The 24883-nt window shown below is 37.0% G+C and overlaps 1 protein-coding gene across 2 annotated transcripts in view; it reads right to left on the bottom strand.

Annotated features, from left to right (window-relative positions):
• Positions 1–2720: 2720 nt before the first annotated feature.
• The window catches only part of RBM25 (RNA binding motif protein 25), a 33672-nt gene continuing 11509 nt past the window's right edge, over positions 2721–24883 (bottom strand). Inside the window, exons 4-19 of one of the 2 annotated variants that reach the window (XM_048306909.1) lie at positions 24098–24268; positions 23735–23792; positions 22409–22569; positions 19605–19787; positions 17357–17410; positions 17022–17105; positions 13180–13460; positions 12099–12315; positions 11702–11791; positions 10072–10145; positions 9211–9361; positions 8530–8854; positions 7226–7500; positions 6691–6789; positions 5334–5381; positions 2721–4282 (exon numbers count right to left, since the gene is read on the bottom strand). In XM_048306909.1, coding sequence (XP_048162866.1) covers positions 4190–4282; positions 5334–5381; positions 6691–6789; positions 7226–7500; positions 8530–8854; positions 9211–9361; positions 10072–10145; positions 11702–11791; positions 12099–12315; positions 13180–13460; positions 17022–17105; positions 17357–17410; positions 19605–19787; positions 22409–22569; positions 23735–23792; positions 24098–24268 — 2364 coding nt within the window. In that variant the 3' untranslated portion in view covers positions 2721–4189. The remainder of the gene's footprint in view (positions 4283–5333; positions 5382–6690; positions 6790–7225; positions 7501–8529; positions 8855–9210; positions 9362–10071; positions 10146–11701; positions 11792–12098; positions 12316–13179; positions 13461–17021; positions 17106–17356; positions 17411–19604; positions 19788–22408; positions 22570–23734; positions 23793–24097; positions 24269–24883) is intronic. The other variant, XM_048306910.1, reaches the window with a different exon arrangement.

The following is a 24883-nucleotide window of genomic DNA, read 5'->3' as shown; positions in this document are numbered from 1 at the left end:
ACGAGAAAATACACTTCTTGGCTGTTTTAAATGCAAGTCATATATGCCAGTAATCCTGTTTTAAAATGGTCCCACAAAAAAAGGCATTAAGAAAATAACTTGAAGCAATATTTACGTTTCAAAATAAAGACAGTATTAGAAGTCAACATGGTATCTTTTCAAGAAGCCTCTAAGTACAGCTGTGACTGGTTAGTGGAAAAAAAAAATAACAAAGTCAATTCCAAATTTGAAACTTACCTTGCTATTCATAGTTGAAGGGTAACCCACAATTCCTTTTCGAGTGCATAATCAATTGGGTTAGTAACTTATAGCAAATGCTATGAGACATATAACCACTCTGAATATAGAAAATGTAAAATCTGAGGGAGCATGTAATTCTCCATCTTCAAAACAATGTTGTATTTCAGTATCTGACTATGCTATAGGAAGATCTATGGTAAAACTAAGAGAGACAGAACTATTGCACCTAAAAGGTTTGATGTAAGCATTGCAACACAAATACTGACTTTCAGTAGCTCACAGGCATATGAAATGCATTTAAAATAAGCCATTTTTAGACTGAAAGTGATGTCTAACCATTAATCAAATAAAACTACTTGTAATTTAAAAGGGGAAAACACCCAAACAAAAAACTCAACCAACTAAACATGGGCATACAGCTGTACCAAACTATCTTCTATTATTTGTATCAGTCTGATCCATGATGAAATGTCTATTAAACAATACCTTACACTCCTCACACTGCATGATTGTGTACTAGTTTTTAATTCTGTACCCAATGTTCCTACACATGATAATGTATATAATATGAAAAAGTGTGACTCAATGTAAAATGAAAACCAACAGCTTGCAGTTTTCAGCATGTCCATTTTCCAAAATACTATTCCTGCAAGCAGCTATCTAGCAACTCTATTTACTAAGCATGAAAGGTCTACTTCCCTCTCAGTAATAGGAAAGCATTAGTAGTGAGACACAGGAATTCAGTAAGAAGCTAAACTCACTGTTTGAGGCCTTTCCCTTGCCCACATTTAGAGCCATGACCATCTAGCTAGATCATTATTTTCAGTACAGGTTCCTGCTTAAAGAGAATGAAGGAAACAGCCAAGATTAGGAAGACCAAATCAATAGGTGAGCAGGTTAAATACTCTTAAGAACAAAAAAAGTCTCGCACCAACTTAAATATAACAATATATAATTCTTGCTGATGGATCTTACTTGCTCCTTGCTTCCCATTTCTTTTCAATGCATATTAATAAAGAAAAATGATACTTCAGATTTTGCACTTACATATTCCAAACACTGAATGGCAGTTGCACAAAATGATTATCAGGAGAATAAGAGCATGTGTCATGTCAAGTTTTAAAGCCTTACTCCACAGTACGGTCCAGATAAACAAGTACGTCCAGTCCTGCTGTGTAAATAGTGGTATTTTTTCACTACACAGTATGTGGAACTTCTGGAGTACCTCCCTCACAGTATGGGTTGTACTATGGCATGATGCACTGAGTACCTGGTGGCAACATACATACTTTACTCATGTATCTCATTTGGAGCATACTCTCGATCTGTGCATTCATTAACATAACACAGTGTATTAAATCATACCTCCAGACAGTGAACTGTTGTAATACTGGCAAAAAAGGCTTTTTCTACCCCAGATTTTCCAAATTTATCTTGAAATAATTCTGTTACTGCATGTTGATAATACATAATCTGTGTTCTACTCCCCAGCACCACTGACACACAAAAAATACAATATCACTGAGACATAATAACAGTAATTTGACTAAGAGGTAAAAGTAGAAGTGACTTTATACTTGCATTCTGAAAAATGAAAAGCTGGTAAGCCAAACCAGAGTTCATCTAGTGAACATTCCTTTCTTATTCCTCTACTGAAGAAAATCTCAACTTCTACAAAATTGTTTTGATGATATCACAATGATTCTATATACTTATTTACCTAGATATTTAACACTCCAGCTTAAAGTCTACATGTCTTTCTCATCCAGGCACCTTCGGTCTCCTTAGGAAAGGAAGAGTACAAGCTTACATCTATTGCACACACAGCTTTAGTTTAGGGCAGAAATAAACGGAAGTTTCACAACTTGAGCTTTCTCTGAAGAATCTGTATAAGGATGTTGGGCAATCTGTCACACAGTGGTGTTACAATGTGTTTGTCACATTTGTCTTGCTTAACTACTACTAATGAGAGAGAATGCCATTTACGAGGTCAAAAGGCACTCATGAAGTTCACTCTCGCTATTCTCTGTATTTTCTACTAACAGGGCAAGTTTTGAGTTTATTTAGAATTTGAAAACTTTTTGGTAAATGGTAAATGCAGAACTGTATACGGAGAACAGGGATGTAATTTCTTAGGGTTGTAACCATCAAGTTGCAGAAAAAATAGGAAGATTGCAACATATAGGCATGCAAACAAAAACATTCTCATGCAAACTCAAGCACAACATACAAGTAACATCTGAGCATGACACTTCAAGTTAAAAAAGAACATTTTGTGGTGTGTAGTGTAGTACCACAGGGATGAGAAAGAACATACTAGGATGATGTCTAAATTTGCAGGCTTCTAGTCATCTGATACAAGCAGGAGGTAGTTTTAAAAAAAACCCCATCCCTAATTTGGGAACACTTGTTGATTCAGTAAGCAGTGTTAAATACAATTGCATGCTGCGTAAGACTCCAAAAGAATGTCAACCCTTAAATCAAATATATACATTTTTAATATCTGAAATATTTACATGGTGGAACCTTTACACGATCCCGTTTGTTAAGAACAGTGTTTTCAAGTGTCCTCTCCAGATACAAAGAACTAGTAACTCAAGGTCACAGTTATGTTTTCTGAACAGGTCAACCTGTATCCTTCAGTTAAATACAATATAGAGATACTGGAACACTTTTACTTAATTTGTTTGCTATTAAGAATTGTGTTTTAAAAATTAAAAATAATTTTGAGACAGTTTGCTCCCTGGAACACAGTCCTCCTGCAATCAAAACAGCTCACAGCACATTATAGATTTGACTTCTTACCCAGGTATGAGATAAAAAAAATGCAGTTTACAGTACATGTCATCATTTATACCATATCAGTCTATTTATAAAAAAACATACAAACAAGGCAGGAAAATATTACCCTCTTTTTGTGGACAACAGATGGCATACAGTAGAAAACAAAAGTCAGGGCTAGTTTAACAGTATGGATAAAAACAAGATTTCAGCTTTGTTTGAAAACTTACAGTTTAGTTTTCATGGTTGGTTTTTTTTAAGAGACAGTTACATCCAAACAGGGCTTTTTGTTTGTTTTGTTTCTAAATACTAAAAAAAAGTTTTAAAAAATAATTTCTTTCAAAAAAAGACATCTGATTATTTTGGAGACAGCACGGATAGTAGGTAAGGGCTAGAATGAAACTGAGCAGAAGAAAAAACCAGAAACCATTAGATAGCACTTACTGAATTTAGGTCCTGCTCTTGTTTTAACTGACTAAATAAAAAACTTCCTGTGATTTGCACTTTCTGAGAAAGAAGCAGAGCATCTGCAAGAGATTAAGTTCCCAGCTTCATTAGTAATTCTTAATGGGCAACAAAGTACCAAGACCACTACTGGTTCACATTAGAAAGAGAAGTTTGAAGGAACTCCCTTTTCCAGTCAGATGAAGAGATCAAATGAACACATAAAGCTGTTCTTTAAAAACAGCTCAAGATACTTATTTTTAAATCGTATTTTGATCATTCCTTAAATAAAAAAAGAGAAAGTATGCCCCCAAACAAACACTGATAAACTTGCAGTAAAATCCTTTGTCTTCATCTGTAACTGATATAGTTCCACATTAAGTGCAAATGTTTTGCAAAACAGGGGATTTTTTTTTTCTTAGTATTTACAAGAATCAGAGTAACATAACAAAATTACCAAAGAGCATGTACAGTAGCTGCAGCTTATAAAACATACCGGTAATTGTACCTCGTGTATTATAAAGAGAACCAATGCAGGATTTGATAACTAACTGAGAAGGGTAAAAGGGGCCTCAGAGCAGAGGACAAAAAAATTCACATTTTCTACATAAAAAAATACAGGTCTCAAGTCTCTGAGAACAGAGAGAATTCAATGTCTCTGAACAATGGGGGGGAAAAAAAAAGCCCAAAATTGAAGTGGAACCCTAGAAGCAAGGAGAGTGCTTTATTTCACTAGGCCAATCTTCTTTGCTTCTGTCTCGTATATCAACAACCTCCACATTTTGACTATGAAAACTTCAGCTTCTTCATCTAGTACCTGTAGGAAATACACATTTTATAGATTATTTTTTAGGTTATGCATTCCAGCTATAAAGACTAATTGTAGATACATCAGAACTACAAAGTGCAGGTAGCATAATACAAGTCTTTGAGGGAGGGACTAAAAAAAACTCTGGCAAGTTCATCTGTCCAGCATCAGTAACCAGGCTCTAACTATATACTTGTATAGTGCAGCTGTTGAGCACTTAGAGATAAAGGCAGCAGTAAACTAGTATCCAAAAGTGGTTTGGGAAGAGGCAGGGAAATGGCAGGCTCAGAAAGAATGTAAGAACAGGACATTCACATGTGGTATTTTCCCTTAAATTAACTCCTAATCTCCGCTCATTTTCAGCTTGGAACTTCCTTAGATATTTATTAAACTCTTAATGGATTTCTCTTCCCTGAACTTACTATCTAGGCTTTCTTGAATCCGTACAAACTTCTAGCGTCCACAACATCTCTCAGAAGTTCCCCAAGTCCCTAATAGTCACACCAAAACTTATCTACTATCTTGCACTATGCATGTGGCTCCTACCAACTTTGCCTCCAAGTTTCCTTACAGGAAGAGACTGGACAATTAGTGTTTATTCATCCTTCAGTGTATGAAAACATGGTGGAACAGTAGCATTATTTCATGAAGTCTCTCTCTTCCAACATCAGGCAAAAAAGAGCTTTTACTCTTCTACAGAAAATCACCTTTTGCTCATTAATTAGGAAAGGACCCACTAAACCACTAATACAAATCTATTTAGAAGAACAAGAAGGAACAAAAGTTTTTCTTTCTGATACAGTTCTGTTATTGTTGATTTTGACATCTACTCGTAGGGACAAAAATCTTTGTTCCACATTTCTGAATACTGAGAAATCCTGAAGAGGAGTCAGTAATTTGTACCTAGGTATCATAACTGCAAACTAATGCCTGTGCTAGCATGATGTGCTTAATCATATCTAATGCATGTTTTCTGTTATGGACTCTTGCTATTTTGCATAATTGACTTCTAGCTTCAATAAAATGTAGAAGGTGTATCAGTTACAGAATTTCTGCTTACCATGGCAACATCATCCAGTATGCTCTGTGGTGAGCTGTGAGCCATAACCTGAAAGAAACAAATGTTTTTAGACTGAAAACTTAGAATAAACCCTATACACATTTTTGGACAAAATCCAGTTATGTCCAAGGAATTCTGAATGCTTTGCACATCCAAGAAGTATTTGCAGTTCATTAGGTTCCAGTAATAGCCGTGGCAAAAATTAGTACTAAACTGCATCAGAATCCATCATAGTGAGTGGTAGCTTACGGCCAATTACTGAGGAACAAGTTCCAGGAAGCTCCAGAGATTCACAGGTCCTGTATTTGCTGGCTATTCTAACATCTCCAATTATGCTTTCTTAATTTAAGGCAAAAGCTTCCCTTCCTTCAACAATAAACTGTTAATGGAAAACAAAGGCAAAGCTCTTCCTGTAACACTCCTCATAACTGGATTTCTCACCTACCTGGTTAAGTATTTAATTTTTTTTTCAGAACCAAATAAGTTGTCTTTCAATACCATAGACTTCCATTAATTTTTTTATATATATGCACACACACACATATATAATGTAAGCATGGCAAATATTCAACTTCTGCTTTTGACTTTTTCCTAATCAACTGTGTAACAAAACCCTCAGGACTTGCTTTGCCTCTCATACAGTAGCCCCACAAGATAAACCAAGACAAGCCATTATAAACACAAGTACCATGAAAACTGAAGAATTTTCAAAATTCCCTATTGATAAAAAACCACAGACTTGTCCAAAGAGATTAAAAAAGGCAACTTGTAAGAATTTAGTTTGTAATTTGCTGGAAGAAGCTACACAGACTTTAGTTTAAACAAGTCATGCAATGGCTAAAAGGAATGAGTTCAAATGCTAATTCTAAAACCTTACTTATTTGCTTACTACTAAAGGAACAACATCTAAAAAGCTTTTAAAGAAATTCATCTAGTTAATCCAAAAAGGTATATAAAAACCATAGCTGTTTTTCTCCTACATTTACACAAATCCTATTTTTAAGCTAAAAAATTTTAGTAGCAAATGAGATACTAACTCTGAAATCTAATGATAAAACCATCAGTTAAAACAGCTGCTCCTGTCAACTGATTATTTCTTTCTCTGGTTCCATGTTTCTCTAACAGATATCAGAGCATCTAGCATGTACATATGGTGCATAGGCATTAAGGGAGGTAAACTTGTAAAACATTAGGGTACACATTGATTCCAAGTACACCAACTGTCTCTGCTGACCAGTATCACAGATTACCGAGAAGTTAAGAACAGACTGCTTCCAAATACAGATCCAGCAGTCACTGCTGCAATTTAAACAGGGAGCAAACTCCAAACTTCACAGAGAACACGGAAGATACGAACCTTAGAGCAAACAAAGTCAACTAGTGTGGCTTCTTCTTCACCAATATATTCTATTATTTTCTTGTTGATCCATGGTCTAATTCGACGTTCCATTAGTGTCTGGAAAAAAACACAAAACCAAAATGAATAATTACCTTAAACTTCACTCTGTTGCAACAATTGCCCAACAGGCATCTCAAACAGCTATTTAGCAGAAGATACATTTTCCTATCAATGATATAACCCTTAGAGATTTGGCATCTGCAAGTATTTCTGAGAGCCACTCAAAAGGCCCTGTAAAAACATGTTTTTCTCCTTCCATAAAACTGCTTGACAATTAGTAGTGGCAATTCAAGAGAGACCAAACAAAAATAAGCAGGCCTACTTCAGAATAAGGATTATGTATGAACAATAAATAGAGGATTCAAGTCTGACGCCACTTGATGATGATACTCCAATCCACTGGGGTCCCAGTAACCTTGTTTTTCTATTAAATTGTAAGATTTACTTGGAAAAATTAAGCCTTTTTAAGAATGATTAAATGAAATCTACTTACTGAATCCACAATTGACCAGTCGAGAGGATAAGCAAAGAGCTCTGGTTTTGCTGTGGGAATCTTCTCAATGAGACTCTTAATATGTTTGCGCTTTTCTTCTGTATTGACACTGCCTTTGATACTGCTTTTATCTTCTTCTCCATAATCCAGGGGAACAAGTTTCCTTTTCCGGGGCACATCGTCGCTGTCTTCATCATCAAATTTATTGAAAACACTATCCACAGCAAGCTTCTTCCTTTTTACAGCATTGGGCTGATTAGGACTATTGCAGGCACCTGCAACCCAAAAGACAGAGTAACATATTCATCAACTGCAACTGAAGCTAGTTTGCTCTTCCCCCATTACTTGAGGAATATTGGTTTGTATGCTACATAAATGTCTGTGAATGCCTGGCATTGGCTTTTAATCTCTCAAACTCTGTTATAAAAGTGGGAAAAGAGGTAGAGATGTCTAATGGAGGTTGTTCAAGACCCTGAGCCTTTTGAAAAATAGGGTCTTCCTTCTCTGCCCTGAAAACCATTAGCACTCTCTGAGGGAAGACAATCACTGAGTTCCAACCTTAGAAAAGACAGAACACAGAAGTGAAAGGTTGTAATGCATAAGAAAAGTGTTAATCAGCCTGATACCATACAGTCTCTCATCATTCAAGATATAAGACAGTGTAAGCTCAAAGTGCAGCCTGGCATAATTTAATCAAAATAGTAAATAATAAATACACAAACCTTCTGGAATACAAATATTTTTATTTCAGCTGCTCAGAACTAATTTTTTTTAAAACAGCAGGAACTTGCTAAAGTACTAAGGAACTCTAAGCTCAAATTTCACTCACAACTGTCATCAGTTCAGTGTGATATTCTAAAAGGAAGAAAAGAAATCTAATTTTGTTTTTCTTTAAAAGGTTCTTAAGTAAAAATAAGAACTACCTAGGTCTTAAATTTAACATATACTTATACCAATGAAAAGTAGCAATGAGTTTTAAAAAAGATATTTACAGATACATTAAGGTGAAAAAGCCTGTGAAAGTAACCAATCCCAACTCAGAACATTCCTAAAAAACATTAGCTCTTGAACACGCCTCTTTAGCTCATAAACTTCCCTCCTTTTTTGCCCTCAAGGTTTTGGGTGAAGAGAGCTCTATAAAATGTATCTTCTGGATAGGACAACTCAAGCACAGCATCTGGATAACAACTACTTGATATAAGTACATCAAAACACATGACATATTTGGAAAACCATGTGGCTACTCAGCTTGACAATTCTCATTTTGATCCCATAGGAAAGATTGAAATAAAATGTAAACTTGCCCAGTTTGAGGCTAAGTCCTATTTTGGGTCGATGCTCCTCCAGTTGCTGTTGTTCAGGTGAATTTTCATGAGGGATAATGATGCCACAGGGCGATTCATCACCAGGTGTGTTAGGAGTTGCATTTCCACTAGCAGAAGAAACAGATGGAGCAGAACTGATGGGTCGTAAAGTTGGTTTAAGGCAGGGCTTTTGTTCAGGCTCCTCCTCCTCTTCCTCTGGCTCTTCTCTTTTTTCTTCTTTTTCCACCTTGTCTTCCTCTTCCTCCTCAGATTCTGGCTCTTGTTTTATTTGTGGCTGCCTACGCCGCTCAGCCTCCTGCTCCATCTACAATGAGAGAGACAATTAGCAAAAATAGCAGCTCTCTCAAAACCAATACTGTTTGAAAAGAATATAAAGATCCACCTCTTTAGGAGACTGTTAGTTAAGAAAAACACATGAAATTACTGGCATTATTGTAAGGAATACTGATTAATTCAAATTTGGTTTCAAACTCCATCAAATCTGGATGTTGATCTAGAAAGCTATTTTTCATTTCCATTGTTCTTACTGTTTATCTGAACTTCTTTTTAAGAAAAAGTGAATAGAGAAAATAGTAAATATCAGATCTCTTATGCGATTTTGCTCAATACAACCAGATTACAATGGACTCTCTTCTTCCTGTCAGACCAACAGCAACTCACCCTCTGGAGTTCTGCATCTGGATCTGGATGTCCTTCAGCCAGAAGACGCTGCCTAATTTCTTCTAATTCTTCTTTTTCCCTTTTCCTATCTCGTTCATCTGCTTCCATCTCTTTCTCCCTGTCTCGTAGCCTCTTCTGAAGAGCACTACCCCTACAAAAGATACACAGTTTGTACTTGAAAGAACATTTCAATGAGAGGCTTGTACCACAGTACAAGAAAAACTCCATACAGATATATCTCACACTAAATGAAAGTAAGATTCATAAGAGCATCTGGCATCCTCTGTTTTTGTAACGGAAGAATCTAAGATACCAGTTCTCAACCTTACTGTACAGAATCTACCCTACCACATTAATCATAAGTAGAGAATGTGGTTGTTGATCTCTCTAGAGAAAGAATCAAGTTTTATAGGTTTTGACAAAAACCACTTGTGCTAAATTAGTTTAATGCAAATGTTAGCTAGTCCCATGCTGAAGGATGCTCCCAATCATTTACATTAACAAGCTTGTTCTTCATACTATTTACAGCTTCTTTGCAGTGAATTATTTAGAGGCATGTTTGTTCCCTTCTCCCTGCTCTCAGCACCTTATTTTGACATTACACTGACCTCTGCCCTGCCTCACCCTAAAGTAAAGTGATAGGAATGAGCAGCTGCTCCCAAGCATTAACAAGTAGAAGTAAGGAGCTTCCCTTCTCCCTCTGTCACTTATCAAGTGACACTTAAAAAATTTAGGTCATTATAACCCTTTTATTGCTACATTACGAGTTAAATATAAACTCCATAAGCATCTGCCAACAAACCCCACAACTGTGTTAAAATGAACAATGGAGATTTTGGTGTTAGGAATACAAAGACATACCTGTAGTATTTTGGATCATCTCTGTCATCATCATAATCTTCTAAGAATTCTTTCAACCGTTTGGCTTCTTTTGCCTGCAAGGAATTGAAACTTAAATAATGATTTCTGGTTTCCTTTCCAAGAGTTTAAAATTTATTAGTACTATTAGTAAATTAATTGTAGATCTACTCTGCTTCAAACTAAAAATACAGAGTTTTCCAAACAGATTATGGAAAAGTTTTGGTATTGCATCCAGAGGGTCCACTGGGATTGTGTCACTGATCTGCATATATATATATATACACATACACCCCCGTCCCGCCCCCCCGTATTTATTTGGGTTTTTTTGTTTTACATTACAGATGAAGAGGATCAAAAGTTCCTGTTCTCCAAATCCTTTAAGTCTAGCACTGGGTATTTCAACATGGTGGCCTAAGTGTATTTTATCAGTACTGCTTTGTTTCAAGAGGCTTTTTTAAGACAGTCATGCACAGAAACAAAGCTGATGGCTGCTCCTAGGATAAGCACTCTCCTGTTGTGGTACTGATACAAACCATGTGGGACTAATGTACAGGCCTAACACTGTAGGGGGTGAGGGAGAAAGAGGAGACTCTCTCCCCCTCTGATAAAATAAAAAGGCAAAACCCCCAGTTCTTTAAGGAAAATTAAATTAGGACCTTATAACCTGTATCTAAGCAACATCCTTAAACCAACAGTAAGATACTTCTATGCTAATGACTTTGAGAAACAAATTATGATTATGGATGTAATTTCAGCACAAAATTTAACACTGCTTTCTGTAACTGCCATCCAAAGCCAGCATGCAGGAGGATTAGGAATGGAAAATATCCTTGAGTCCATTTCAAACATTTTTTCCCCTCATGCATTTAGAGGGAAAACTTGGATTCCACATGAAACAATGTGTTTTATAATCCCGTGTGTTTCTTTGCATATATGGCTTTGAAGCAATTCCTAATCCATTGTCTACTCTCTCAACATCTTCTCGCTTTCTCTGGGAAACTATGAAGTGAAGTAACACCCCTAAAACTTAAAATAACTTCCTTATGCTTTAGCACAGAACTATGAGATTACAGAATTATCTATCTCGCAAAGGTGTCTTTTTGAACAAAACTTCCAAGTGTTACATTGATAACTGTGATAATTGCACAACTAGTGAACTAAAGACAGGAGTTTATAAAGTGCTTAGATACATTAAAGAATATTGTATCATATCTCATAGAAGGTTTGGGCACATGAGCAGGTTGGAAGTTAAAAAAATAGGTCTAGTTCCACCTGCATGACACAGAACACACAGTAGGCTTTGTCACAAGTCTGACAAAAGTTACAGATGTAACAGTGCATGCTGATCAGACGACAGTATTTTGCAGCTGCCTACTTCTCACTCTTCTGCCTTCACAAGACCAAGCCACTAGGCTTTTTTTTCCCCAGACTCTAAATAGTACTCCCACTTACTAGACATCTTCTGTTTCAAGTCTATTAAGTGAGTATTTTTTTGGTCGTAAAAACCACAGCCTTTTATACAAAATGAGAGCTCTATTACTATCCATAAACGTAACAGTAGAATATTCCATTCTAAATGGGACCAAGAGAACAAGGCAGGGAAAACTACATGTAAAACTATAAGCCTTACCATTTCCCTTCTTCTTTCTTCTTCCCTCTCAGCCTCTTTTTCATATTCTCGACTTTTTTTTCGTTCTCTGATTTCCCAGTTTTTAAGACGCTGCAACAGAAAAAAATACACTCCAATCCTCAAGAACATGAAGAACAGCAATACTACTTTAAAGTTAGTTTGGATTGTTGTTTAAAACAACTGTATTATAAATAATCTGCATTATTTTAATTTAAAACATCAGAATAAAAAGTCTATTTTGACAGTGACTTACATACTCTGCCCCAGATCATGTACTCAAATGATTTAAAAGATATTTAGGAAAAGGAGAAGGAATGATATATTTTAGACTAGAGGCCTTGTTATCAACTCTCAAAAACATTTTTTTATTTCAAGAACCTTAAAAATTCCAACCTACCTCTTGATATGCCGCTTCCTTTTCACGCAGTTTCCTCTCTAGTTTTCGTCGTTCGTAGGCATCTTCTTCATCTTCTTCTCGGTCTCTCTTCTTATCCTTTTCCCGCTCTCTTTCCCGTTCTCTTTCCCGTTCCCGTTCTCTTTCCCGTTCCCTCTCGCGTTCTCGTTCTCTTTCCCTCTCGCGTTCTCGTTCTCTTTCCCTGTCTCTGCTCTTTTCTCTGCGGGAAGAAAAAACCCCAGAGTTCAGTACAGACCCTTCCTCTCCATTCAGTTAAATGATTAATAGCATCTTAGAGGTTATTTTAGTTCTGCAGTTGCAGATGATGATTAGCTGGTATAGAAATGGGCATAAAATCAACACTTACTAATGGTATTCAAAAACCCATTTATGTAAAAGTAGTTGTTTGAGCACTAACCATTAAATAGCAGTACCTACAGAAACAAAGCATAAGCACGTGGCAATTTCTTAATCAGACTGTGTTAGCAGTTCTCCACAGCCAAAACCACCACAAATAAAGGGTATCCTTAAGAAATCTTTCATGTTTATGTGGCTTAGAGACAATTTTAACACTTCTGACAAGATGATTTAACGTGAAAGCAGCACTTGGAATACGATATGATTAATTACCGCTTGAAAGAGTAATCCCCTTGCTTTTACTAAAAAAAACCCCACAAACCAAACAAAAAACCAAACCCAACCAACTGAAAAAAAACCCCCAAAATCCAACCAAGAAGCCAACCATGTAACAAAGGAAATAGTAAAACCTGCTTAAGCTAAAAAATACCACAAATGTAAGATAAGCCTAAACAGGAATAAAGCTAATAATGAAAAATAGGAGAGATTTGAGATAAAAACAGTATGCTTAAATCATGAGTGGAGAGTTGCTTACTGCATATTGCAGTTTTTATATTCTTGTGCTGTGGGGGAAACCATGCATTCTCCCGTTTGGATTTCCTGCTGCTAACTATGATCTTCCGCAAGGATCATTTTCTTTTGAATGGCAGCTGATCTACTGGACTATATGCATTTAGTAAACGGCACTAAGAAAAAGCAAAATGAAGAGTAACTGAAGTACATTTACCTTGATCTGCTCCGATCCTTGTTGCGATCTGAACTCCTTTCACGATCTCTGTCACGGTCTCTGTCTCGTTCGCGGTCTCTGTCTCGGTCCTTAGTTCGGTCACGATCCCTATCTCGCTCCCGTTCACGCTCCCGTTCCTTCTCCTTCTCTCGTTCACGCTCCCTCTCTCTTTCACGCTCCCTCCTTTCTCGTTCACGCTCCCGTTCCCTTTCTCTTTCTCTGCGTTCTTTTTCAATTTCCTGTCTTTCTTTCTCCTTTTTGCCTTTTTCCTCCTCCAGTTTCTAAAAACCAACAAGAGAACTTTCATAGTTAATTCTGTAGTTACACAAAGTGGATACTCCCGGCGCAACACACAAGGCTGGTAATGGAAATACCAAAACCGCCACTAATTTAAAAATGTTAAATAGGGTTTGGTGGGTGTTTTTGGAACTCATAAGTATGAAATAAAAATGCAGCAATCACAAGACTAAGTTTCGTGCAAAAGCATAGATCTACACAGACCAGCAATCTCCAACCTTAGCAGAGTAGGGCTGGCCTTGTATTATGAGCTGACTAAACTGCACATTCAGAGTGCACTACAGTCAGGATTCAGGTGGGACCCAAATTCCATTGGCCCTATAAGCCAGTTGGGTACAAGTAAAGTGAACTTCCAGCTGACAAAATTAAGTCTGTTCAATTAGGAAAGTATTATTTCAGTGGAATGCTTACTGGGACAGTGAGTTGTTTCCCAAAAAGTCTTGGCACACCAAAACCATCCTAGATGAAAACTCGGATAAAGAAACATATCCACTTACACACAGTGCCTGCGGTTAAATAGTGAAGAAAACTGACACTTTTCCCCTTTTCCCTCCCTAAAAATGGTCTAAGTGTTCACTGGTAAGAACTGGACTCTGCAGAATGGAATCTTTACTTCCATGACTGCAAGATGGAGACAGTTAAAAAAAGGTTGGAAATAGCTCTTTTGAAACACAGAAACTAAAGGTTACCTGCTACAGTTTTACTAAAAATTGTACAAAATTGCCACTTTTTTCAATTAGAAACAGTTCTTATGACCAGAATTCCTATAAGACAATAGAAAATACATCAACAGAATGATAGATAAATCCATCCTTGGAAGCAATTGTTATGTGTTAACTTACAGATGCTGTGCTAGGACATGGACCGCCAACACTGGATTAACCTTGCCTATTAGCTATGTTTCTGGGAGGAAGAGCAAGTACACGGTTCACAAATATACCAAATAACAACCAAATATACCAAATTGCAACCTGATGGATGCCAGAATACCACTTTTTGAACAAATATTGAGCAGAATAAACAGGTTTATCCCCTTTGGCTCCACGTTTACCATCACTGAAATGAAATTAAAAACTGGAACAATGAAACAGCATTTTCTCTGGTTTGTGGTTTTTTTGTTCTTTTCTTTTAAACAAAGCATTTAAGACAACTTTAAAAAGCAATCTTACCTGATTAGTGTTCTTCTGCCATAGGCACAGGGACCAGAGAACCAACAAAGGATTACAGAAATAAAGCTAATTCACTAGTGATTAATGTATCCAGTGAAACTATGCTGCATTGATAGCACAATACAGGCAACCCCATGTTGGATACATTGAAATCACAAAAGGAAAAAGGGACTAAAAATGGTAGGAATTGGTAGAAAACTGATGTGAAAAAAATAAAACTTAGATCCTATAATATACACTGGGCTGAAAAACTGATTTCTAAGGACTGTATTATCCAGGAGCTTTACAGTGTTAAACCTCAGTAGGGTCAAAGGTTAAACTAGGTTGTCAACTTTTAAAAACAACTTACCTCAAATTTCATATACTTTTAAAGAAAGTTTACATACTGAAGTGGTTGATACTTACAGGTTATCTTAGATGTTCCAATAGAAATTTCTTTAGTTGAACTCCTGATTTTTCGCCACTCTCAAAAACTTTGTGGTAAGATTTCTCAAGAGTGGGTTTCTTTCTTTTATTAAAAATATATTCACACAAGTGTAAATACACACACACAAGTTTTGGTATATTAAAATCCATTTCCTAAGTCCACTTTCTTAAAATCCAATTGAAAAAATAAACTGGTCTGTTTTGTAATCAAAATCTGACCTCAATCAACTTCTGTAAACCTAAATAAAGGGATCTGAAAGGGTAATGGGATGGGAACAGTATCAGATAAACTGAAGCAATGAACAGAAATGAACAGGTAGAAGAATTATAAATCTTACCTTGAGCTCTCTTCAGACTCGTCCGTGCTGTAAATGGACGCCCCCTGCAATGCTGATACCCTGACAGTCTGTCGTTATTGTTTATAAACTCATACCAAAAACATGCAAAGGTTCACTGGGCTCACTAGCCAGCTGCTAAGGATTCAACAGCCCCTTTTAAACATATCCAATACACACAATGACTACTTCCAGTTGATTTTTGATGTTAAGAAACCCAAAATAGTCCCCCAATAATACAAATCAAAGGCAGTGAAATGCCCAACAGCTTCTGAAACAATGAAGCTTGGTTTTTGTTTATTTTGTTTGCAATTTTAAAAGAAGTATTACTTTTTTGCATCTTAGTATCAGTGACAACTCGGGGCTCGGAATTGAACGTAATTCTACTGAAGTTTCACCACTAACCAGTTTCACATTCAACTGCTGAGCTTCTCCAGATAACTTTTTCTAGATTTCTTTCCCCCCAGGTTTGTATCTTGAACAACTTCAGTCAAGAGAAAAACTGAATACATGTACATACAATAATGTGTAGTCACCTGTGTTTATACTGATACGGTTGCATGAAAACATGGTACCATCCCCAGTGACTGCAAGTGGTAAAGCCAAACAACACAGGCACACTTCACCTTGCTGTATCCTCAACATTTTCTTTAATGTTGATTTGGGGGTACTTTGAAAGAAAAGCGTGTGCTCAAAAGAGCAGCTTGTTGATACTTTCCTAGACCAAGGACCAGTCCAATCTTGTTGGGGAAAAATTAATACCAACTTAAAGCTAAGCATTGAAATAAGAACATCACATGCATAGTTGTGCTCTCCGATCCGCAAGTATCACTTTCCAAAGCAGAAACATTCACAGATGCACTAGCATTAGTGGAAACTTCTGTAAGTGGGGACCCTGGGGTGGGACTTGATGTGCACAAATATTTCCAAGCCAGTTACCCCTTTGCATATTTTTCTGAGGGGGCATCCATAAGTATAATAAAAAACAGAAACTCATACTTACATCCTATTCCATGTTACTTTCCAAGCTGTGAGTTTCATCTTGCATTAGTCACCATATGATCTCTATCATAATGGTGGGGGTCAATGAATAGATTAGCTTTATGGGAATTTACAGTTCTTCCATGCATCTAAAGTTTGGTAAGTCTGGTAACCACTGACCTAGTTTTAATCTTCCCCCACTCTTAACTTAGAACTATTAAAGAAAAGACTTTAATTTAATTCACGTTTCATCTCTTCAAAAATCTTGGATAATGTTACAAATCTACCTAGAGAAACACACTCAAGTGTATGTCTTATACTGCAGCCCCATTTAGCCTTCACTTATAAATATCTTGACTTAATGTATGTGTAGCAACTTAAGCTGCCTTTTTTCATGCTGAAGTGAGAAGACTGAAAAATACTCAGTAGCAATCAATGTCTTAGCATAAAGATGTCACGGGCCACTTTAACGTGGCAACTGTCTTTTTCTGACTTGTAAAGAACTACATGTATATTAAACCTAATATAAACATCATTTTAAGTGATATTGCAATGTACTGCTAAATTTTATAATAGTGGTTTTTTGGATTTTGAAAAAGCCTAATTGTATCAAGTGCAAAAACAAGAATACTACCTTGTGTGTGTCTCTGAATTTACTGATCTCTCTTGATATCAGGTCTCTTTTGTCTTCCTCCATTTCTATAGCATTTATATCCTCCTAAAAAACAAGGGGGACAGGAGTAAAAGCATTAACAGCCATCTGTACAGACACAGGAGAACAAGAGAAAAGCTGAAGGTTAGAAGTTTTCAACCAGTCTTGCAAGAGATAAATAAAGTCCTTCTGCAGTACCAAACCTGACAGTCTGATGTTAATGAGTGGAAAAAAAAAAAAATCAGATGGACAAAAGTCACAAATCTGGCAACTAGCAGTAAACATAGTCATTGTCAAAGCCTACAATGTAAACGAACCTTGGTGATGAGTGGATAAGGTATCAGTGGGGCCACTGGAAATCTGCGGAAAATCTGCGGAAAAATCCACGGAGATTTTTTTTTTTAAAAATAGATTGCACACTACTCTGAAAAACAATGTTTTGTATGTTTGTACTACAAAGCAATATTGTATTGCTGTGATCTCATTTCTTTGATTCAACAAAGTTACAGAAGAACCTCGCTAATTCTCCCTTTGCTGAACACTACTTAAAACACATAGTGATGTCTCATGTTAGTAAGACTTCACTGAATTACAAGTGTACTACAGGATATTAGTACGCTATGGTAGCATCAGAAACAAGGCTAAGCTACACTTGCCAAAATAAATAAGTGTATTTGCAGTGGGTATGTCTTGATTTTACTTACTCGCTAATTCGCAGAATTTGGTAGACTGCACCTGCTCTTATATTTAGCGCGAATTAGCGAGGTTCCCCCGTGCTTGAAAAAGAAAACCAGATTCCACTCACTCTCAGCTCCCCGCACACATTTTCAACTCCCCCACAGCAGTCATGCCTTCACCCAGAAGAACTAACAGCCTCTGCTGCTAACACCAGCGGGAGTCATCTTCACTCTTCAGGGGACAACAGCCCCAAAGCTGGTGAGTTTCCACACCCCCCTCACCACCCCCACAATATCTGCATCCACCTTCCCTTTCCCCCCACCCTCAACAGTCTTTCTCTCCCCTCTCTTTTATGGACAAGAGAACAAGCTAGTACCATCTCTTCACTCCCACCTCTATCCACACAGGCCAAAGATGGCAACTTCCAAGTTTCTTGTCTTCCTTCCCAGTATGGGAAGGATGATGGGGTGCAATTTCACAATTGCTGTGTATTTTAAAAGAGCTTATTTGGCTACTTGACTAGCTCAGATTAGTAAAGTTCTACACAACACAGAGCCAAGAAAATAATGCTCTGTCACAGGGACATAGCACCCAGCTCTTCCACGACTGCAAAGGTCTCTTACAATGTTTAACTACCTGGCATTATTCATGGCCATATATATATAGATATATATATTTTTTACCCACAGGACAATACACATTGTAACAGTGCTTGTAACAAAAAAATACAGCTGACAGCATTAGACAGTGACTCATTTTCAAATTGTCATTGAAGAAAACATCTTCTCCCAAAGGGAGGGAGAGGAAAGAAAAACAAATTCTCAGCTCAGCACTTTTATACCTCAGGTCGGCCATGACTAACAATGTTGTGGTAAGATAGACTTGCTCCCTGAGGGAGATGTTTCTTGCACCACACAAACTCCATAAGCATTTGAAACTGCATCATTGCCTTGGAACAGGTACTTTGCAGAAGACTTAAGTAGGTAAAAATCTTGGTCAAACAATTTTCCAATCTCTTTCATATAAGGTGCAGAATGGTAGGTGGGAAAGCCTTTTTTCCCATGGTTAGAAACTTCGCTGGAAAAGCTAAGCCTGAGTTTGCTTATCCTTGTTCCCCCTTCTCCATTTTGTTTTAGTCCATAAAAAGGTCATTCACAGAAGCAGGTCTAAACCAGAACATTCATTCCTACTTAATGTGGGTTTTTTTGCATTGCACAAGATAGGAAAGCTGGCTGACCAAATCCAGCCAAATTGAGACGTGTATAAAAGTGATTTTGTACGGTAGGAAGATTACAATATGCCTTTCATCCCTGAAGGATCCCTTCAAGGACATTCACAACTAATGAAGTGCTTCCACATATGGGTAGACAGCTGCAACCAGTTGGATCAAGGCACACTACAAGAATTCATACTACAAGCAGAGAGAATTTTGTCAAAAACTACCGAATTCGTGGCATTACAATAGTGCCCTGGCACCTTTCACTGGAAGTGGATGTTATGCAGGAACTCTTTACAGTTGTTTTTTAAGTTCTTATCTGAAAAACCCTACATGCACATACAGATTAAACTGCACTAAATTCAGTATTTCCACCTTCAGAGGGATGAAAGGTCGATTCACAGTCCTGCCCAGATTCAAACCTGTTGTTCCAAGAAGTTTAGGTGCTTAAATGCCTAAACCATCCTGAAGGGATGGTGTCTATAACTGACTAGCTTTCAGCTCAAAAAAAAAAAAAAAAAAAAAAAAGGAAACTGCTGCTGACATCAATGCTTGTTGATTTGTTTTCTCATCAGAAGTTTAGGTTTAAAGTATTTGCACAAGGTTTGGCCATTATATAAAGGTGAGTTGAAGAAAAAAAAATCTGTTTTGTCCAAAATCAAAACACATACGTCCTCCTTCTTTTCCTTTTTCTTCTTCCTGGGGTGAGAGTCAGATTCCTGGGAGGGGGCATTGAGCTCGCTGGAATATTCTCGTATTAAGACTTCAATGGCCCCTTTAATTATCTGATCTCTTCTCTTCGTTTCCTCATCCAGTGCTTCATCATCATCATTTGTTGTCTCTGGTCTGGAGTTCTACGGAAAAATGGCAAAGTAACAGGACTCAACAAATTGAGAATAATAATGGCTTTATCAGAAGTTCACCTTTCATTATCACATTCATGCCCCTACAGTATTTACTATAAAAAAGCAAAACCCCAAACAAAAAAAAAGATTAACAAACCCATACAAAAGAAAACAACTCACCACATGAAAACCAAACCACCTACAAGTAATTATCAATTGCATTATATTAGTCAGATCTTTTCGCACTGGCAATACCACAGTTTACTGCACAGTTTTATGGAATGGCTGCAGAGAGCAAGTATAGGATTGCATAATAACATAATAAAACAGAACAGAAAAATAGTGATTAAGGCACTAGACAGGAAAAGAGAGCGCACCCACACGCTCCCAGAAAGGCAATCACTATAGTGCAGCTCTTGGTCAAAAGTTTTGTGTTCTATGTTCCAGAACTTCAAGTCACTTCAACAGCAGTTCCTCAAAGCCTTCTAAAGTGCCATGCAATATAAATGCCTACCTAAAATTTCCAAGCTGCAACTTCAAATGGGAGAACTATATTAAAGAAACATCATTAGGGAAAACATTCCTTGCACGACAAACTTTTTTATACTTTTAATTATCGTTGATCAAGTACTTCGCAGTTCCTCATCTTTTTGCCCCTTTCAACCTTGTAGGGAGGAAAAGGAACACAAAGAAGTACCTTTCACTAAATATAACATGAAAGGGTAGAATGATGATCTGCACACTGAGCAAGGTAGCCCACCTCTTGATCCCCTGAATCTTTTAGAAAAATGGAATCTCACCTGAGAATCCAGCTGGGTATCCCGTCAAGCGGTAAGTTGGTGGGTGGAGTGAGGGGGAGGGAAGGGTCTGATGGAGCAGCAGCTAAGAATGAGGGGGAAGGGAGGATTCAGTTGGAGCTGAAGAAGCTGCCAGGCCAAGGAGGAGCAGGCTGAAAAGAGCTAGAAGGTAGTGACAGGGGGTGGAATTGAAGAGATCCAGGGAGAAGTGATCAGGGAGAGGAGCTAATTAGATGAAGGTTTGCTTGGTGTGTCTCTATATGAAATTGTGTTGTAGTATACATGTTTGATTTCTTAATTGAAAATATTCACAAAAATTTGCAACTTTTGGATCCAAGTGGCACCAGCACACCAATGATGGCACGAAAGGAGTCAGAAGCAGTTTGATTACAATGCACTTCGTCAATACTCCTCAGCAATTCACATCCTTTCTCTGCACCACAACAACAAAAAAAAAAAAAGAGCAAAAACCCTACCAAATCCAGCAAAACCCAACAAAAAACATGGAGTTAATCTCATTCTACAGTTCAAGAGAATGGGCTCATACAGTTGCCTTCACCTAAGCCACAAACAGTACTCGCTGCTCTATTACAATCAATCCCCTCAGACTGACCGTAACTCACAGGGGCTCACAGAAAACAAAATTCCTGAGAGATGTACAAGAACTCCAGAAATACTTTAAGCTTGTTTATAACATCAGCTGTGAAGTACAGTATCACAGGTGACGCCAACATGAAACAAGGAAGTACAGAATGAAAAGGCAGTCAAATCAAGCCCTTACCTAGGCAAGGAGCTGGTACAGTACTCCACTCAAACATCGCAAAGTAAAGCAGTAAAGCACTCTGTTTTACTAAGCCATTGCATTTAATCCCATGCACGGGGTATGCAAAGACACGTCAAGTACTTCATGTCATCATTATGCCTCTACTTTTGGTTAGGTAAAATGAAATAGAAGTATCTGTGTTTCCACTATAGTCTACATACATTTAAGAAAATTCCAAACTGGAATTTTAAAAATTTACCTGCTACAGTGTGATTAGCATTTTTAGTTTTCTGAACAAGAGCTCTTCTCACTTTGACTTTACAGAAAAAAATTTTAAGTGATATATTAAGGCACATGAAAAACTTTAGGAGTTAGAGACAAAGCCCAACTTGATTGGGGTTGAAATACACTATTTCAGCAAAGAAATGGACACAATCAATTTCAATGCAAACTTGTCAATTAAGTATCTTTGAATCTCAACAAGAATCCAACATACCAAATTATCTGCAATTATACCAGAACAGATCCTTAGCTTTAGAAAGGAATAATACAAAACTAATTTTCCAATCTATTAAATGTCTGGAAGCTGCCCACTGCCTGGTAACTGTCTCTTCTACTGAATCATCTACTTCTTTCCTTTTCATTGATTTGTTCCAGAAGATCATCAGTGGAGGGGAAAGAAACCTCAATTCCTTTCAGACAGCCAATTTACAGACTGACAGAGTAACTTCTTCTAGGGTTTAAGTACTTTCAAGAGTTTCTAAACAAAAATGATGCAAGAGAATCAAAATACATAGCACCTATTACTATATTTTATAATGAATTACAGAATTGATTCTAGAGATGTAGTTGTAGCTTGCAGATAAATTCAAACACTACGGAATTAAGAGCTTACACTTCTCTGCCTTTCAACATATCTTCAGACTCATTAATGTGATTCTGACAAAATCCTAAAAGGAATTAAAGACACAGAAAGGAGTAGAAACTGAGACATGCTCACAGTCTGATCTAGCAAGTACATTACACTGACATCCTACCAAAAGGATGCAAATCACACATTATATACATACCCCATTAGATGCCTTTTTCTTTGCTTTCCATTCATCTAGCTGAGCCTTTGTCTTTGCATCAACTTTGACCAGCAGCTTCTTCTCTCCAATCTGGAGGTCATGGAGTAGTCTCAGTGCTCGTAGTGTGGAATCTGGTTCTTTGTACTCACAAAATCCAAAGGCTGAAACGGATGATTGAAATGAGAAGTAAAATCATTAAAGCTCTTCAGGTAATTACTTTTTGAATCAATTAACTTACTTTGAATCAATAACCTTGGAACATAGGCACTTATTTTTTTAAAAGCCAGGAGTACATATCATAGAAACTCAAAAGTTCACTCACTGAACTCATCTTTGATATAATTAACAGTCCAGTAAATCAGATGGAACCAGTACACACATTGTAGATGTCCCATCCCTGGAAACTTTCACAGTCAGGTTAGATGAGGCTCTGAGCAACCTGATGTAGTTGAAGATGTTCCTGCTCTTTAAAGGGGGTTGGACTAGATGAACTTAAAAAGGTCCCTTTCAACTGAAACAATTCTATGACTATGTTTGTAAAGCTTTTGACATATCTGTCTTAACTAAGAAATGTAGTCTATATGATGACATCTCAGGTGGATTTGCAATTGTCTGACAGCCAAGGGGGCATCAATCAACAGCTCACTGTTAACCTAGAGGGAAGGGTATTTCAAACCAGGGTCTTCAAAACAGTTACATGAAGTTTTAAACGAGAAAAACATTTTATGACAGCAAAATAAAAATGTGTGATACATAAAAAAGCTGAAGGAACTAAATTACATCCTTAAAAAGAAAAAAAAAACCCACAAGCCTGGCAAGATATGAAAACACAACAAAAAAAACAGTAACCAAAACTGTTTCCTGCAATCACTGGAGAAGGGTCACAAAAAATGAATCATTTCAACTTGACAATAAGGAAGGTAAATTTTACATCAGGAAAACTTCCTTCATAGAGAAGGACAACACATATTATTGGAAGTGACTTGTAACAGTGTTAGAACAGTATCTTCCTTTGGGGACTAAGTCCAAACCAGTGAACCTTTCTCAGGAATAGTCTATAAAATCATTCCGTTTCAGAAAAGAAAGGTAAGCAAACCTAGAGCTCCCAAGACATTTTTCATTTAAACTTTTTCAATTTTATTATTTTATTCTGTCTCAATTCCAGAAAATGCTAGCCCTTTACTAGAAAGTATTTAGCAGCTATCATATTACAGTATCTTAAAATACAAAATGATTAAGAATAGCAATGTGTCAAGATATTAAAACAGATGCCAGGTAATAAAAACAAGAGTATGTCTAGAGATTTTGAAAAGCATGAACAGTTACCTTGAAGTTTTCCAGATGCCCCTTGCACTCTCTTCCAACTCAAAACCAAGCCACATTTCTGCAATTCAGAGAAATATCATTAATTTTCATTTTATATTCAAAACATTACAAAAACTTAACCACTTTTTGCAGATTATCAAATTAAGAAAGGGTAAACACTACTAAGAATAAAATAGGTCTATATATTCACAGGCATCTATAGTGTAAAAAAGCTGTACTCTTCACGTACTGAACTCAGGCATAGTGGGCTGCTATTCCAGTGAGTGGGAATAGCTCTGCTTTTAGTTTCAATACACTGCCTGTGGGTCATTACTTTATTCATCAGCCAGGGATGAAATTTAACAAGCAGTCTGCTGTACTTACTGCTAGAAGCTGCCGTATGAGCATGTCTGAGGCCTTCTCCGAAATGTTGCCTACAAAAACAGTTGTAGTGGGACCACAATTTTCATCATTTTCTTTGTTCTTTAAGCCAGGATGGTCTTTTCTGACTCCCAAATGTTTTCCAACCATAGACACTGTGGTAGGAACTAATACCTAGAAAGAGGAGGAGAAGTTTAAAAACCAAACCAATCCAATGCTTTATTTTCATTTAAATACGTAAGACAAAAGACTTAGGGATGCACATTTATTTCAAATTTGAATTTTCATACAAACCTTAGTTAGGCTTGTGGAGTAAGACACCAATAAGCAGTTCAGGCTTTAATACTTGCTACAACACAAAAAAAATGGCCATTTTCTGGCAAAGGAAGATAACAAGAGGTGTAACTGAACACAACCACTGGAAGACTCAAGGTGAGCATCCAGTAACGTTAGGTATTATTTCTCCTACAAATAACTAGTTTGCAACATTTGAGTCGTTGGAAGTTGAATTACCTTACCTAACAGTGTAAAAACCAAGCTGTGAATAGAAAAGTAACTCTGTCTCAAAGGCTTCAATGGACACATGACACATGATCTTAAAGCTTCCACGCAGTGAATAAACAGTACTGCTTTACGTAATCAACACACAACCCAAAGCCTCTTTAGGTTAAGGAGCAAATATCTGCAAATTAACTGTACAAAGATAGGCATGATCATCTGCTCCACTTTGCTGCACTTCTTTCACCTAAGATTTAACAGTCCTTATGCACAGTCTCTCTTCTCAGAACA

Source organism: Corvus hawaiiensis, chromosome 6, assembly GCF_020740725.1.
Source record: "Corvus hawaiiensis isolate bCorHaw1 chromosome 6, bCorHaw1.pri.cur, whole genome shotgun sequence".
Taxonomy (NCBI): domain Eukaryota; kingdom Metazoa; phylum Chordata; class Aves; order Passeriformes; family Corvidae; genus Corvus; species Corvus hawaiiensis.
Note: the sequence above shows the minus strand (reverse complement) of the source record. Positions and strands in the feature narration are given on the sequence as shown.